This window comes from Gallus gallus, chromosome Z (assembly GCF_016699485.2).
Source record: "Gallus gallus isolate bGalGal1 chromosome Z, bGalGal1.mat.broiler.GRCg7b, whole genome shotgun sequence".
Taxonomy (NCBI): domain Eukaryota; kingdom Metazoa; phylum Chordata; class Aves; order Galliformes; family Phasianidae; genus Gallus; species Gallus gallus.
Genome location: NC_052572.1, coordinates 44,187,756 through 44,202,559, shown reverse-complemented (window position 1 = coordinate 44,202,559; position 14,804 = coordinate 44,187,756). Strand labels below are relative to the sequence as shown.

General features: G+C 36.9%; 2 protein-coding genes across 9 annotated transcripts in view; one reads left to right on the top strand and one right to left on the bottom strand.

The window, feature by feature from the left end:
• SEMA4D (semaphorin 4D) overlaps window positions 1-3,819 on the top strand; it is a 100,690-nt gene extending 96,871 nt beyond the window's left edge. For 2 of the 3 annotated variants that reach the window (NM_001398387.1, NM_001398388.1), the window contains exons 16-18: window positions 4-207; window positions 1,856-1,953; window positions 2,511-3,819. In NM_001398387.1, coding sequence (NP_001385316.1) covers window positions 4-207; window positions 1,856-1,953; window positions 2,511-2,555 — 347 coding nt within the window. In that variant the 3' untranslated portion in view covers window positions 2,556-3,819. The remainder of the gene's footprint in view (window positions 1-3; window positions 208-1,855; window positions 1,954-2,510) is intronic. The other variant, XM_046905274.1, reaches the window with a different exon arrangement.
• Window positions 3,399-14,804, bottom strand: part of SECISBP2 (SECIS binding protein 2) — a 30,498-nt gene continuing 19,092 nt past the window's right edge. For 5 of the 6 annotated variants that reach the window (XM_040656345.2, XM_040656348.2, XM_040656346.2 and 2 more), the window contains 7 exons: window positions 12,090-12,259; window positions 10,408-10,546; window positions 9,838-9,967; window positions 8,049-8,269; window positions 7,178-7,332; window positions 5,953-6,154; window positions 3,399-5,231 (listed from right to left, as the gene is read on the bottom strand). In XM_040656345.2, coding sequence (XP_040512279.1) covers window positions 5,122-5,231; window positions 5,953-6,154; window positions 7,178-7,332; window positions 8,049-8,269; window positions 9,838-9,967; window positions 10,408-10,546; window positions 12,090-12,259 — 1,127 coding nt within the window. In that variant the 3' untranslated portion in view covers window positions 3,399-5,121. Of the gene's footprint in view, window positions 5,248-5,952; window positions 6,155-7,177; window positions 7,333-8,048; window positions 8,270-9,837; window positions 9,968-10,407; window positions 10,547-12,089; window positions 12,260-14,804 lie in introns of all 6 variants that reach the window. The other variant, XM_040656347.2, reaches the window with a different exon arrangement.

The following is a 14,804-nucleotide window of genomic DNA, read 5'->3' as shown; positions in this document are numbered from 1 at the left end:
CAGGTCCAGATGACTCCCATTTTGTCTGGAAGAAGAATGGACAGGAAATGAAGGCATGCATCACTGAGCAGGCTCACAGGCTGTTTGATGGCAGAGTGCATGTCTTAAGTTGGGTGAAAGATTCAGTATCAGGAAACACAAAATATAAATGTTCATTCATCTCAAGGATTGGGAACACAACATCAGAAGTGCTCATCAAAGTGGAAGGTAGGCTGGTTCTGACTGTATGCTTTTTGTATTATCCATGTATATGTGTTGCTGCTAACTCTCCTTTGCTCTACTAAAACCCACCTCCTTTGTTTATGAAAAGGTTTTGCAGACACAGAAAATTGCTTCTTCCTCACCCTCTTATAGAACTAACCTGTATATCAGCAGATATACACTAGAAATGAAACTAAAACTGTTAAACTAATTGACACCAATTTTATGCGAGTACTGAAAAAAGAATATAAAATAGCACTCTGCAGGAACTATGCAGGGTGACAAAAACCTTTACTTCTAAGGAAGTGATAAAAAGAAATGCCCAGTGCATGGGAATCGTTACATCACGGCCTGAACCAGTGACTGAGCACCTGATGAAAAGGCATGGCAAGCCCTGGAAGCACAGGTGCAAACAATTCACCTGTGCAACCCTGGGCCCACCCTCCTCCCTAACCTCATTTAAGGGCTAGCAGCTGAGGGAGTAGCATCTCTGCTTACAGATTGTCTCCTCTGGTAGTTTTCCAGTCAGCCTGCATGTTTAGAATGGGGTAAGCTATTCCTTCCTTATTACTGGATTGTGACTAATACCTTTCTTGCGCTACCGAAAAGCTGCTCAGAGGCAATCATTTATTTCATACCATGCACTCACAATATGGGATATTTAAAAATTGGGTGATCTGTGAATTGCCTGTAGTCAGGTGGATGCAGTTCCAATTTCTTCATTTTGCCACTCATGGGCCAGAGGTCAGACAGCTCAGCTGAGCACCTAGGTAAGATGTTCGTGCAACTAGAACTGACAACCTGAGTACCATTTGCAACTAAGTTTTGAGAACTTAATACCTGCAGAAAGTCTGAATAGATCTTAAATAATAATAATAATAATAAAATCCCAGGAGCAACAAAGGTAATGTGTTTTTGTTGTTGTTGTTTTCGTTTGTTTTTCTAATATGGAAAAGAAAAAAAAAATGTATTTACCTGATCAGTACTAAATGTGAATCTGTCAAGAACAGCTCAGCGTAGCCCTCTTCAGTAGCAAAGGAAAGCAGAATGAAGAGTATCTCAGTGAAACTGCTATCAGTGTAAAACGGGTGGCTTTAAAAGCATTATACCATGATTATCCTGACAGATTAAATATTACATCTGTGTATGCTGCTACCACCACAGTGGAAGGGACTACAAGGAAAACTTCCTCAAGATGTGGTAAAGCAGTCCATCCTATGCTCTGAAGTATGGAATAAAGAACAACTCACTACATAACATTACTGTAAAATGGGGAAATCACAAACTGGACAGTCAGCTGTATCATGTTCTTCTCTTCATCCTTGGCATGATGCAACTGCAACATTCCTGTGCTTCTAAATGGCTTAAGCCTGTGAGTAGGATATTTTTTTTTCCTAGAGTTGAACTGAAAGATAAAAGCACTGAGTCTGTTCACACCAGAGGTTGTAAAGTTTGCTGCAGAGGGGGAGAGACCAGACCATTTGAACAGAACTTATTTCCATGTAACCTAAGAGAAGGCAGAGCTGAACAGAAGATAAAATGGTGCCTTGCCTTCCTTTGAGCCCAATCCTCCATAAAAAGCACTGTGGCTGAGTTGATGTCAGCTTATTTGATCACTACTTGGTTACATAATCATCCCATTTACAATTTTCAGATAGTGTTGGTAAGGATGGATGGACCAAAGAATTTGATACCTGGAGAACTGCTATCAGTGAACATGACAAGATGATGCAAAACTGGAGGAAGACATGGGTAAGAATTTTTGGAACTGCTATCTCCTATGGGCCTTTCTATAGGACCGACTAGTCTCACAGTTATAAATAGCCAATGACACACTGGCAACTGAATGGCTTTATGTAAAAAAGTGATCAGAGCTCCTGTACATACAGCCAGTCTTGACAATCTCAACAGTATGATCTGCTTCATCTATCACATACAGTTACATCAGCTTGCTCCCACAGTGCAGTAATCAAGTTCTAGTCCTCATCCTACCCCAAAGAGTTAAGTGTGCTTACCAAATACAGCAGATATTATCACATTAATCTGTTGACTTTGGTCTGCAATACATTACTGGAGCTTGTAAATGATATTGTTTAATCAAAGCCACCCTTGTTTAAAAACAAAACTGAAACAGAACCCCAAGCACCTATTTAGCTTTCACTGTTTATCTCAAACTGTTACAGCAAACATTAATTGACAGCTATGAATGCAGCATGTACTTGCTGCATGTGTAACAGTTGAAGTAAGTAATCTTTTCAACCCACTTTATTTTAACGATATGTTGACAGCTTGTTCTTTTTATTCTTCAGGAAAGTTGCAACAAGAAAAGCAGCCTCTCATGTACAAAGGAATAAACAAACTGGAAGGAGGAACGTATGCAACTTACCAGTGCCCAGTACTCTCAATATCATAGCTTTCAAAGAGATATTTGCAAATGTTAGTGCTGGTATTACAAGTAGTATTCAGGAGAAATCAGCTGAATTTTGAGGTCAAACACGATATCCTTGCTCATCAAAGAATGAGCACAGTGTGTGTGTGTGCCAATGCAACAAGAGAGGCCATCTTTTCCATGCTGCAATCAGCTTAACGAAGAATGAAAGTGGTGCTCGTATGACTTGTGCAGCTCAAACAATGTAACATGACCTACGCCTTCTGTTCTGACTTGATTAAGTGTCACGGAGTTATCTAGATAAATATGCCCCCATGACAGGGGGGCAGCAGGCTCACGGGCCCCCCTAGCTTCCCGAAAAAAAACAGAGCAGCGGCAACGATCTAAGAAGGAGAACTTATTTTACTAACTATGATGTTGGAATGCAAGATGACACGATATAATACAATCTAATTGGAAGCAAGGATAATAAATCAAATGAAATGAGAGCAAAAGAGCGATAGAGAGTGAGAGAGCTTCCGAAACCGAAAGCCCTGCTTGATGAAGGCGCCCGGCTTGGAAGCACACCCACTCCTCTCCCAGCAGCAAGCGAAAGTGAAAAAGACCGCGCGCAACCAGATGACGTATCTTCTGTGATGTATCTTCCTTCTCTGACCGTGAGGTCCTCTGGGATACATAGTTCTTCTTCTATTTTGTCCATGATGTTATGATGTGGAATACCAATAGCAAAATTACAAAATCATGACATTAAGCAAACTAATTGTTTTGCTCCTGAGGCTCTCGGCATGTAAATTAAGAGACCGATAAATAAGATTTGAATAACTTTATTTAAAAGGCACTTCCGCTCTTCCACTCCTTCCAAGCATTTACCCTTGAACTCAGTTCCTAGTATTCTGAAGAACATTCTTTTCTGGTATAAGCAAGTTCATTTGTTCAAGCATACGCCTTTTGGTTATAAAGCCTCTGTACCAAATAAAGAATTTTTGACTAATGCTCAAAATACAGATAGCTTACAAAACACCCAAGTTATTCTTACATATTGCGTTAACTACGGTAACTTCAAACACTTCCACACTGAGTGAATTTCAAGACTACATTTGTGTTGAGTTCACTTATTTCTAGTGGAGAACTGCAGCTTGAAAATGTGTGGACCTACTTATTTCGTAGTTTTATTGTAGTGCTGTTCAGAGATTTGGCCTTCTGCATCCAATAAACAGAAGTATCTGGAATAATTTTTCTCTCTTTTATCTTAAAGATTTTTAAGCAGGTACAATGTCACCTAAGAATAATTTAAAGATTTCTCTATCACATCTGACTTCATGAGGATGTTAAATGTGTTCCAGCATTTATAAATGCACTACAGAGATGCTGGCTGCAGCACAGGGCATCTATATCTTTTTTTCAGAATAGCTGATCAGTTACATGTGACTTCTCCAATGACTTTCTTAGGCTTGTCCTTTTACATCTGTGAGCTGTAAGCACATGCCCATGAAAGCGCTCAACCACATCATTATGAGCACATTCTGTTTTCAAAATTTAATTAATGTATAGAATAAAAATTTTCCCTACCTTAGATACAAACTGATATAGACTTAAAAACTCTTGCATACATACACCAGCATAACCCTGAAATGAAGGAATGAGGAATCTGTCAGCATGGAAAGGTACAGACAGGAAAACAGGCTGGTCCATCTTACGTCCTTCAGCTTGAAAGCAGGACCTGTAGTGAACTGATTGCAGTAGCATCAGAGAGCAAAAGCATTATCGTTGTTCAGACTATCAACTTGCAAAACAGGGTCTTTTTACTTCATGAATTTCAGATCTTTTTAGTCAGTACTCTTTCCTTTACACCAGCAGTATATTCCCAGAACAACAAATCATCACATGGGAAGAACTAACGGGTTATCTTCAACATCATGACTTTCCTTAATTAGCTTCCAACTAGCTGCCTGCCCAGAATTCACCTTCTGCTGAAGGGTATAAAGTGACACTTATGCCAACCTGCCCACCTGAGCAGAACTATGAAAAACAAAACAAAAACAACAACAACAAATTTTTAAAAAGAGCCTGAATTCTTTAAACAAGAATTAAAAATAGAAAACAAATCCCCAAAGCTCCGAACATCCAGCATAAGGAATCTCTCCCCAAACAATCTTGCTAACAAATTCTTTTGGTATATTGCACTGTTAACAAAATAACAAGTCCATAAAACCATTACTAATATGCCAAACTTGTGAAATATGAACCAACTTGTTCAGGTTGTTCTGGGTTAAAACAACTTGTTTGCTATTATCATCTGCTATAGTAATCAGCCAAGTACACAGAAGAATTAGCCAGGGTCTCATATACTCCAGTGTGCATTTTCCATAAGGGGATTCAGAACAGCTTACTTACTTGACTTAAAATAAACATTTCTTAAATTATTTTGTCTTGTTATGCCACTCTCCTACCAGGATATTTAATTTTAGATAAAATATTTGTAGATCTACTACAATATAAACCTTGAAAAGTCAGCAGAATAGGATCTGCATTTAGTGATGCTCTTCTGAATTCAGAACCACCATGTCAGCAGCTGCACTCTTTTCCAGTTCCAGTGCGTAGGGGTTATATTCTTCTTCAAGCTTTTTCTTCCAGATTTTAACTAGAGGACGTTAGAACAAAACAAAAACAGAACAAAACAAATAAAACAACAACAACAACGGAAAGAAAGAAAACAAAAAAATTTCCTAAGTTACTGCATAACACTGAAGGAAAAACTTCAAATCAAAAGCCACTGACTCTCAAATTCCTCATCCTCAAAGCAAATGTGAAGATAGCTCCACTCAACACCAGATGACCCCATGAAAGAAGACTTCAGGCATGAAAGGATGTACTGAGGTCCTTGGTCCAGCCATCTGCTTGGGTGACACTTAATTATGAGGGGGGCTAAAGCAGTCAAGTTTTAGCACTGCCTAGTATTTTGTGATAACTATCATCAGCTGAATGCATTAGCAGAGATGGAAGACCTTTACAAAACTTGAGTCTACTGTAACTTTTTTTTTTTTTAAACTGTAACTTTTTGAGCACACAGTTTAGGAAAGAAACACACAAGTTCCTAAGAAATGTACATAATAAGAATTCCATAAAAGCCTCCTTGAACAAAGCAGTGCATTTCACCTAACATCAGAGGATTTCACAGAGTGATTTTGTCTGTCTCAGCTAGAGTTGACCTTCGGTTCACAGAACTGGGAAAAAAAGAAAAATACCACAGAAAAGCACAGTTTCTTATTACTAACCATTAACATGCCAGTTGTCATTAGTTTCAATGAAAATGGTAAAGAAGACTGAAAACCTGAATCAAAAATAAGTCAATAAATACTCACTGTAATTTGGTATATCCTCATCTTGGTCCCTGGAAGAAGTTTTACCAGTTTCTGATAAGCAGCTTTTTTCCAATTCAGTGGTTACAATGCTGAGTTTAGTTTCTGTTTGTCTTCCTTCAGCTTCTTCCTCTAAAGCTGCTACCATATCTTTGTAGGCCTTCCTGGCCTCTGTTGTCAGTTGTACCATTCTATGAAAATGATCCTATGGAAATATTAGTATAAACTTTCATCAGACAAAATTTTAAAATCTTTACGAAAATCTGTAATGGACATCCCTTATTCAAAACATATGGATATATATATATAAAGTTGAAACATAAACTATGTTTTTAATAAAATAGTATGGATATTTTACTGCAATATCATGAATGAATTTTTTTTCAAAACCAACAAATGAAGCTTTGTCCACACAAGTTTTAAAAACTGCTCTACATATTACATCCATTTTCATAGCAAGCTCATCTTGATTATTCATTCACACATGTATTCAGCTAACCAGAACAAGGTGATATTTAAAACTGCCTTCCATATTCAAAGAATCACAGAACTGTAGGAGCTGGAAATGACCTCTGGAGATATCTAGTTCAACCCACTGCTAAAGCAGATTCCCTATAGTAGGCTGAGCAGGAAAGCTTCTATGTGGGTTTTGAATATCTCCAGAGGAGACTGTGTAACCTCTCTGGGCAGCCTGTTCCAGCACTCTGTCACCCTTACAGTAGAGAAGTTCTTCCTCGTGTTCATATGAAATTTCCTGTGTTCCAGTTTGTGCCTACTGCCCCTTGTTCTGTCACTGGGCACCACAAAAAAAGAGCCTGGCCCCACACTCTTGACTTCACTTTTGATCTTAGCTTTTCCCCCACCTGCAAGAAGACTGTTTAAAAGCATCCACTGGTTGACTAAATGCTGCAGATCTGCACCAGCTAACTTGTTATCAAAGTACGAAAAACAAAACAAGCATTAATAGAAACATCAAATCCTTGGAAAGAAACATTTTGAAAAGAGATCTAAGTGTAGATGATGTTAGGAAGAGATGGCAAAATCACTTGAAAAAAAAAAAGTGCTGAGTGGTCACACATTCATAATTAACTTCACATAGAAATCACTGACTTGGAATTAAGAGTGTAGGTATGCAAAACCAAAATAAAAACTCAGAATTATTTTTTTCCCCTAAAGGTAAAAATTAAGTAAAGTGAAACAAAAGCCTGAAGTTTATCTTTCAACTCACCTGAGCTCCATCATAGCTAAAAATTCCCACTACACTCACAGGCACTGCTTTGTTCACACAGCGGCCTAGGGCCTTGCGATTAAGGGCAAAAACAAATGGTATATTCTGCTCACAGGCACAGTCAATAATATTATGCAGCGTCTCATCCAATCCACCTGGAGCAGATAACAGAATTAACAATGAATGACACTATTCAAGCTAGAAGACAGAACTGTAAAAAGATGACAAAAGCTACAGGATTATAGGAACATCTAGAAATGACAAGAATTTATAAGAAAGAATATATGGATCTGCTAGGAGAATTTGACACTTTTTTCTTAATTAGCAGTATCAGTAGTTAGCTACTGTTGCATACTTTGTTGTATGTGAGAAATAGCTACAGAAACAAGTCAACTATAAAAAAAACCTGAATGTTAAGACACTATTTAAAAGTGATTAGAAAGAAAAAACAATAAGTAGTAAAACAAATTTTAAACAAAGTATCACTGAAAACTTATTGCCAAACTATGGACTAAAAGATACTGATAACAGAACTGTTTCTTCTTCGCAGCTATGCCAGTGCAATCCTTCATGCAATTGGCAATCAGTAAGTATAGTGTTTAGTATAGTATAAGTAGGTCAGTTTCAATAACTTCCCCCACCTCCGATATTCTTGATATTTATTCTTGACTAAGTTCAGACATCAGCTATAAACACAACAGTAAACAATGTGAAGAAGGAAGGCATCTTTACATGGCTGGATTTCAAAACCTATTCATGTAAGTCCCTCCAATAATAACAGGTATCATGTCTTCTTTTTTACATTTCCTATATTAAAAAAAACCACAAGATTTTTGCTTGTTTGTTTGTTTGTTTGCTGTATCTTATTTACCCTTTGACTGAATCTTTTCGCAATTAGGAGAGATGATGACACACTTCAGTTTTTTCAGCCTCAGATGTTTCAAAACTTCTCTAAGGCCCATGACAAGCCTGCGTTTTATCTTCGCCTTTACTGGGTCTTTCTGATACAAACGATCTTGGAACCGAACCAGTTCTTTTAAGAGATCTGTCACACAACTGTCAACTTCTTTACTAAGTACTTGGCTGCAATAACTGGAAGAAAGAACAAATTAAACATTAACAACTCTGAAATTACAAATACGCCTTCGTCTTTTTTCTACCCCCAATCCGCACACGTGTGTCATAAAAGAAAAAAAAAAACTTTGGATTTTTTTAAATGACTAAAAACTTAGAGAAAAGTTTCATAAAAGTGTTAGATACCACAAGTAACAAACTACACTAAAACATACATGCAGTACATATAAACAAACACACTAAACCCACATATATATTTGTATGAATATGTTTTTGTACTTTTTTTCCAGTGAAGTATTTTTCTGACATCTAAATCAGACAGTACAATGAAGAGTACAACAAGTTTTCTTTAAATATATTGCTACTTATATAAAGGTGGAAACCTGAAACAAATTTCTCCTTCCCAGATTCATATTTTTTGTTTTTCATCCTGTTTCACTTATCATAGCTATCAAACCAAAACTTTGTGATTTTCATAAGGAGAAGACAACAACAGATGTCCTTCTGGTATTCCCTGGGAAAGATGAGGGTTCCAAATTCATTTTTCTCCATCTTTTACACAATCACTCATTAAGGAAGGGTATCAAGGAAAGAAACTAGAGATATCTCAACTACACATCCAACAGAAAGTGCCAAGAGGTAAATTCACATGCCATTATAAAAAGAAAACTCAGCATCTATGCTGGCTTTTGAAGACATACAAACTTTTACTTAACTTCTGAGAACTTTTTTTTATTTCCTGTTCCCAAGTTTTTCACTACATCTCAGAGTTAACTAGAATACTGAAAAACTTGGAAAATCTAATCTAAAGATACAAAACATTTTTAGCTGAATGTTCTACACTTTGCAACGGACAGACTAGCCTCCTTGTGCATATTCAACCCCAACAGGGCAGTCAGTAAAACACTGTTGCATAAACATCAATTAAGTCACTTTTCAAGCAAATAAGTTAAACTAACACATGGCAGGAGAAAAAATAACAGTGGTATCAAGATTAATATTTACTATAACAACAATTACAAAGAAGGCCAATGGTACCTTCAAGGGAGGAAAATCAGAAGTTAAACCTACTTGTCTGTAACAGTTGTTAAAACCTGTCATAATTACTATACTGGATCTCTGAACTTTTCACATATAGTAATGACTATTTCTTTCTTTCTAAGGAAACAAACACAGATATCTATTTAAACAAAACTGAAGTGTCCGCACAAAATAAACAGCAAGTCTCCTTACCTTACCACAACATGAAAATGTCATCTCACTAGTCACATACTTTACAGATTTACCATTTGGCCTGGTAGCAGAAAACTACACACTAAAAATAAGTTGTTGAGTATTAAACTGGTATTCTGTCAGTGCAACACACTTATACTAAACAGCAGCTCCTTTTCATTCTTTAGCCTCTCATGAATTTCTCATCTTTTTTTTTTTTCCTGCAAGGATCATATATTCTGAAGTGAAAATTCCAACAATGTACAGACTTGTTTCTCTAGATATCATATCATTTCACAGATAACATGCACTGTTAAAAAATGCTACATTTGTGGTATTGCGGAAAAACAGGCATCAGTACCATAAATACTTACTCTCTAAATCTTCTGCTATGGATTTTTGGAAGATTACTGGTTGACTGCTTTGAAGTCACAGAGCTTTCTGTAGATTCCTTCATCTTTGTGCTCCCCAGAAGCCCTTCAGCAACTTGCATTACTGGAACAACTATCATGCAAATAAAACATTTCAATAAAAAGATAGACCACAAAGCTGCTGTGACGACACTAATTTGTAAATTTTCTATCTCCTGAAGTTGTTTCAGTATCACAGCAGTCTGTGGTAAGAGGAAAACAAGTCATTTAGCTTTCTTTTTCTCTCATACCTCTTTTTAAAACAGACTGCCAGAAAGGCACAGTCTCATGATGCCATATAAGTCTATCACGCATAGAAGCGTGAAGCAATAAGCTGAATAGCTCTTACTTAGCTATAGAGAGTAGCAACTTAGGCATACTTTAAACTCTAGATAAGCCCGTGCCAAACCACTGAAAATTCCAAAGTTACAATTTCTGTTTGGCAATATTTAGTACTATTTTTTAAAGTACCAAGTGTGCTCACTCACAGATCTCAATCTATGTACTGTATTACAGCATTCTCTTGAAAAATACCTGCTTGACTATCCTGTGGAAGTGCTTCATCTCCAGTAGTATTTTCTGCAGACACACAACAATTACCTCCATCTTTTGGTACTGCTGTCTGTTCTAACAGGTGTTGCTGTTTTCGCAGTTCTCTTTCTTTCAAAATAATCTGAAAAATAATAATAAATTAAAAATCACTATCACAAAGCAGTTTCTCTTACCAAGTGCTTATGTACAGACAACTCAAAAATAAAATTGGTACTATCATTCAAAGTTTACAACATGGATCTTTTTAATTTACATAACAATGCTGTAGTTCCTCAAAGCACCATTATAGAGTAGGAAAAATATTAACTCTACATCCAAAGAATCCTTTTTCCTGGACTACCAGTGTTTGGGTGGAGAAAAGCATTTCTATTGATCTGTCTAGCTGGCAAAGAGAAAGTTAAACAAGTGAAAATGTCTTCCTCTTTACCTCCCTTCTGTAAATTGTCAATTTGTAGCTATACAGCTCAGCAACAAACAGGTTCTGCCTTCCTTTGCCCTGCCCATGTTATATCACATGCAGTGTAGTTTACTTCTTAATTAAGAATTTACCCTTGCCAACTTGCTCTCCTGTTAGAAAGCCTAAATCAGTCTGTATTGCACTGCTGTTTCTGAACTTGCAGGATGAAGGAAAAGAAGAAATCACTACAGATAACCACCTGTAGGGTACACAGACGAAGGAAGGTAAGACCTGCTTGATTCAAATATGCTGCTGTAGGTGAAAGAACTAATTGTTTTTTAAACTCATTTTTTACCTTTGTAGCTGGCTAAGAAGCACTTAATGTACACATGGCTACTAGCTTAGCTCATATGCTCAAAGTCTGTAATGGAGGCTAATTGCCAAAATAAATTTATCCATTTGTGTTTGAAAGGAAGAATGAAGAATAAAAATAAGCTTCCTACCATACTCAGAACACAAACATTACAGAGACAGAGTAGATCTTTGTCTTCTCAGACCTAGTTTGGAAAATAAATGACTTGAAGACAGAACACACAGCCATAGACACAAAGTAATTATTGTCATCCCCCAAGAGCTTGTTATCATTTTACACCGTACAGTTCTCAAACTCAACTAAGCAGCACAGAATAACGACTGATCAAAGCATAAACTAGTGATGGAGTGCTACATGAGGAAAGGAAACTGCTAGATATGAAATTGGTGGTATTTCAAAATACTTAGTATAGAAGGCGAGACAATGAACAATATGAATGGGCAAAGAGGAAAGAAAGGAGAAACCCCCTGGCTGATCTAACTCTAGATTTTGGAGAGTCAGTAGAAGTTCCAGCTTGGAAGAACACAGACACATTAATTAATAACTGCTTGCTTCATTCTCCTCAGTCCTGCAAATAAGCACATCCTGTCCAAACCAAACAAAGTTTATTTGGACATCCTCTTGCAACAATCATTTGCACACACTTTTGTACAGGCAGCTCTTCAGCTACTGAGACATTTAAGTGAAGAACTACATTTTGAGGTGAATTTATATACATCATTTGGCAAGACTTTGGGAGCCTCTCCTTTTCTTCTTAAACCAAGGGAAGCTAGAACTGAATTTAGGCAAGTGGAAGCCAAGATACAGATCTCTGTACTACTACATTTCACTGACTCAGTAATACTAAATTCACATTACCCTGCCTCACACTATTTAAGGTAAAAATATCAGCACCTTTTTAAGAGGTGTTGGTCTCTTTGCTTTAGGGACTTCTCTCTGCTTTCCTTTCTTCACCAAAGGAGCACTGGAATCCAAGGGGTTATGAGGCATCTTTCCTTGGTTTAACCGGTGATTTTTTGTGGCTGTAGCAGATTCTTTAGAAAGCAATGGTATGGCACCAGCAACTGAGATAAAAAAGAAGTCTGCATCAGACACCTGTAACAAAATAGCTAAGCCAGAGTCTAATGCAAGGGTATACTAGTCCTGTTGCAGTCATTACACATATTACATTTGTATTGTGTTGCTATTAAAAATGCTCTTCATTTTAAATGGAGCTCTTCAATAAAGATACTCCTTTACGCCCAGCAAGTTAATGACATTTCCCCTACTGCCATCATGTTACTGGAATCACAAACTGTATTTCAAAAGCAAAATTTGGCGAATAACTGCACTCCACGCTACCTTCACTTCACTCACAAGTAAACCTCCAGGAATCTCCAGGTTTCACTGTAATGGCATTTCTTTCTCCATGCTCACGTTCTGTATTGTGTTAATATGAATACTGAGTTCTAGGATTAAAGTTTTTAGATTTAATTGCTGTAAGTAATCTGGAGCAGTCACTTTAACCATTCAACCATACCTAAATAATGTTGGTTGAAGTTCATTTGCAGGTAAGTAATAAGCAAAGTAAAAATATTGCTAAGTCACTTTTGCTCAACAAGCACTGGCCTTGGATGCCTAGTATGCCTGCATTATTCCGAGGGCTCAGGGAAGAGGAGCTTTTAATGACTGATCAAGTGACTGAACCTGGACCTGTCAAAACACAACCTAACAACAAGACTCCACTTACAACTGAGATGACTAAGAATTGCTGTATAATGGTGACAGCATTCTATCAAACTTCTAGGACCTTCTAATATAAACCAGCTTACATTACCAAGTAAACAAACAGGATGACATAAGTAACAATGGAATGTGTTTGACATCTCTGCACCTGAGAAAACTTCTTTCCACTAAAAACCACACAAAGTTTCTGGCAATTTGCCTTAAGCCATCCCTATTTACTGCGTCCAAAGTAGTTACATGCTAAACCTCCAATGTCACATCTACTATAACCAGCATAAGCAGCTTATTTCATAAAACTGCAACTGTACAACCTGCAACTTTTCTTTAGCATCCTGTGTAACAATGGCAAATTGAGAATGCTGCCAAGAATATAGTACTGTGTGCTAGCACAGGCAGAGACAAGAATTAAAGCTGGATTTGTAGCAATACGTAAGTATAAATCCTGCAGACACCAAATACTTCATTCACTGCCTACTTCATCTCTTCATTTATTGTTACTGAACATAATAGCTTCAACAGTTAGTCATTTTGAAAGACAGGTGCATTTCCAAAATTTAACTTTTAAATTCAAATGGTTACTACTTTACTATGCTCTTCCATCTATATATTACTCTCTAAGTGAAGTGGCAAGCAGAATAAAATACTAAACTCCACAGTCGCATTCTTAGCCCTTATTGCTCTCTGTGCTGCTTCTCTGGCCAGAGAGCTCAGCACAATGCCATGTTACAAAATGAAGTTGCATTCTGGTGTACACTGATTTAACAGCACTGAATAATAATAAAACAAAATACAAAGCTGAGGTAACATCTGCCTTATACTTCCAGGATATCAACATGACACATTAATTTATCTTGTGCAGCAGATTCAGGCATATGCAACAACATCAGAAAGCAAGTCTTGTGATCCACAAATTTGTGCCTTATCACCTACTTTGCAGTCCCTGCATTATATAAATATATACAATCAAAACTGGTTGCTAGCACCTCTGCAGCATTGACTGGCTCAAATGGTGAGAAAAAAATCAAGAGCAGAATAAAAGAAGTCTTACAAATCTCTCAGCAAAGTCTCAATGAGGCCTGGTATTTTTAGCTTTTTTAAAAAACTCACAGAAATCATATTAAACATTATGAGATTAATGCTCTTCTGATTAGCTCTTTTTCCACAGTACCAAAATAAGATGAGAAATTTTATCATCATTAGCCTCTAGCAAACATTACCTTTCTTTTTGAAAAATATAAGGCACTAATACAATCGAGACCAAATTTACACCTTCAAAAGAAAATACACAGAGCTACTTGTTTCCTGTATACACATCAACAAAGTTTGACAAATTCTATCACCAAAATGGCAAAATGTAGCATTTTTTTAATTACTTCACAATTATCAGGAACTACAGAACTCATCGCTTGGCTTGGGCTGACTGATTCCCATATAACCCCTGTGTTTGCAAAGGAATATTTTTTTGCTTAAGTTACAGCTCTAAACCTTTTAGCATCACTAGAATTTAAGATGGTGTTTGTTATCACGTAGAACTTTCTTGTGAGCTAAAATCACAACAGCAACACACTTAGATGCTAAGATAAAGGAAAAACCTGCAAAAACATCACTATTTTTCTCAAAGCTCAATTTTTATAACTTCTAATAGTTACACAAAGTGTTCTTTCACAACTCAGTGTCCTAAAGACTTTTCTTTCCCCAAGTCTTCCTCCAAACAATTCAGATTTTCTTTTATTTTTAAAACAAAGACCTGCAGAAAGCACAATGCCACTTTCTCTGGCATGTTGTGAACTGTGCTCCTGCTTCACAGATCACTGCATATCAGAATCAGGCAGCATTTAGAAGTTTGAATACTTAGGTGTAACTGAAGGTGAAAGCCAAAGAAAG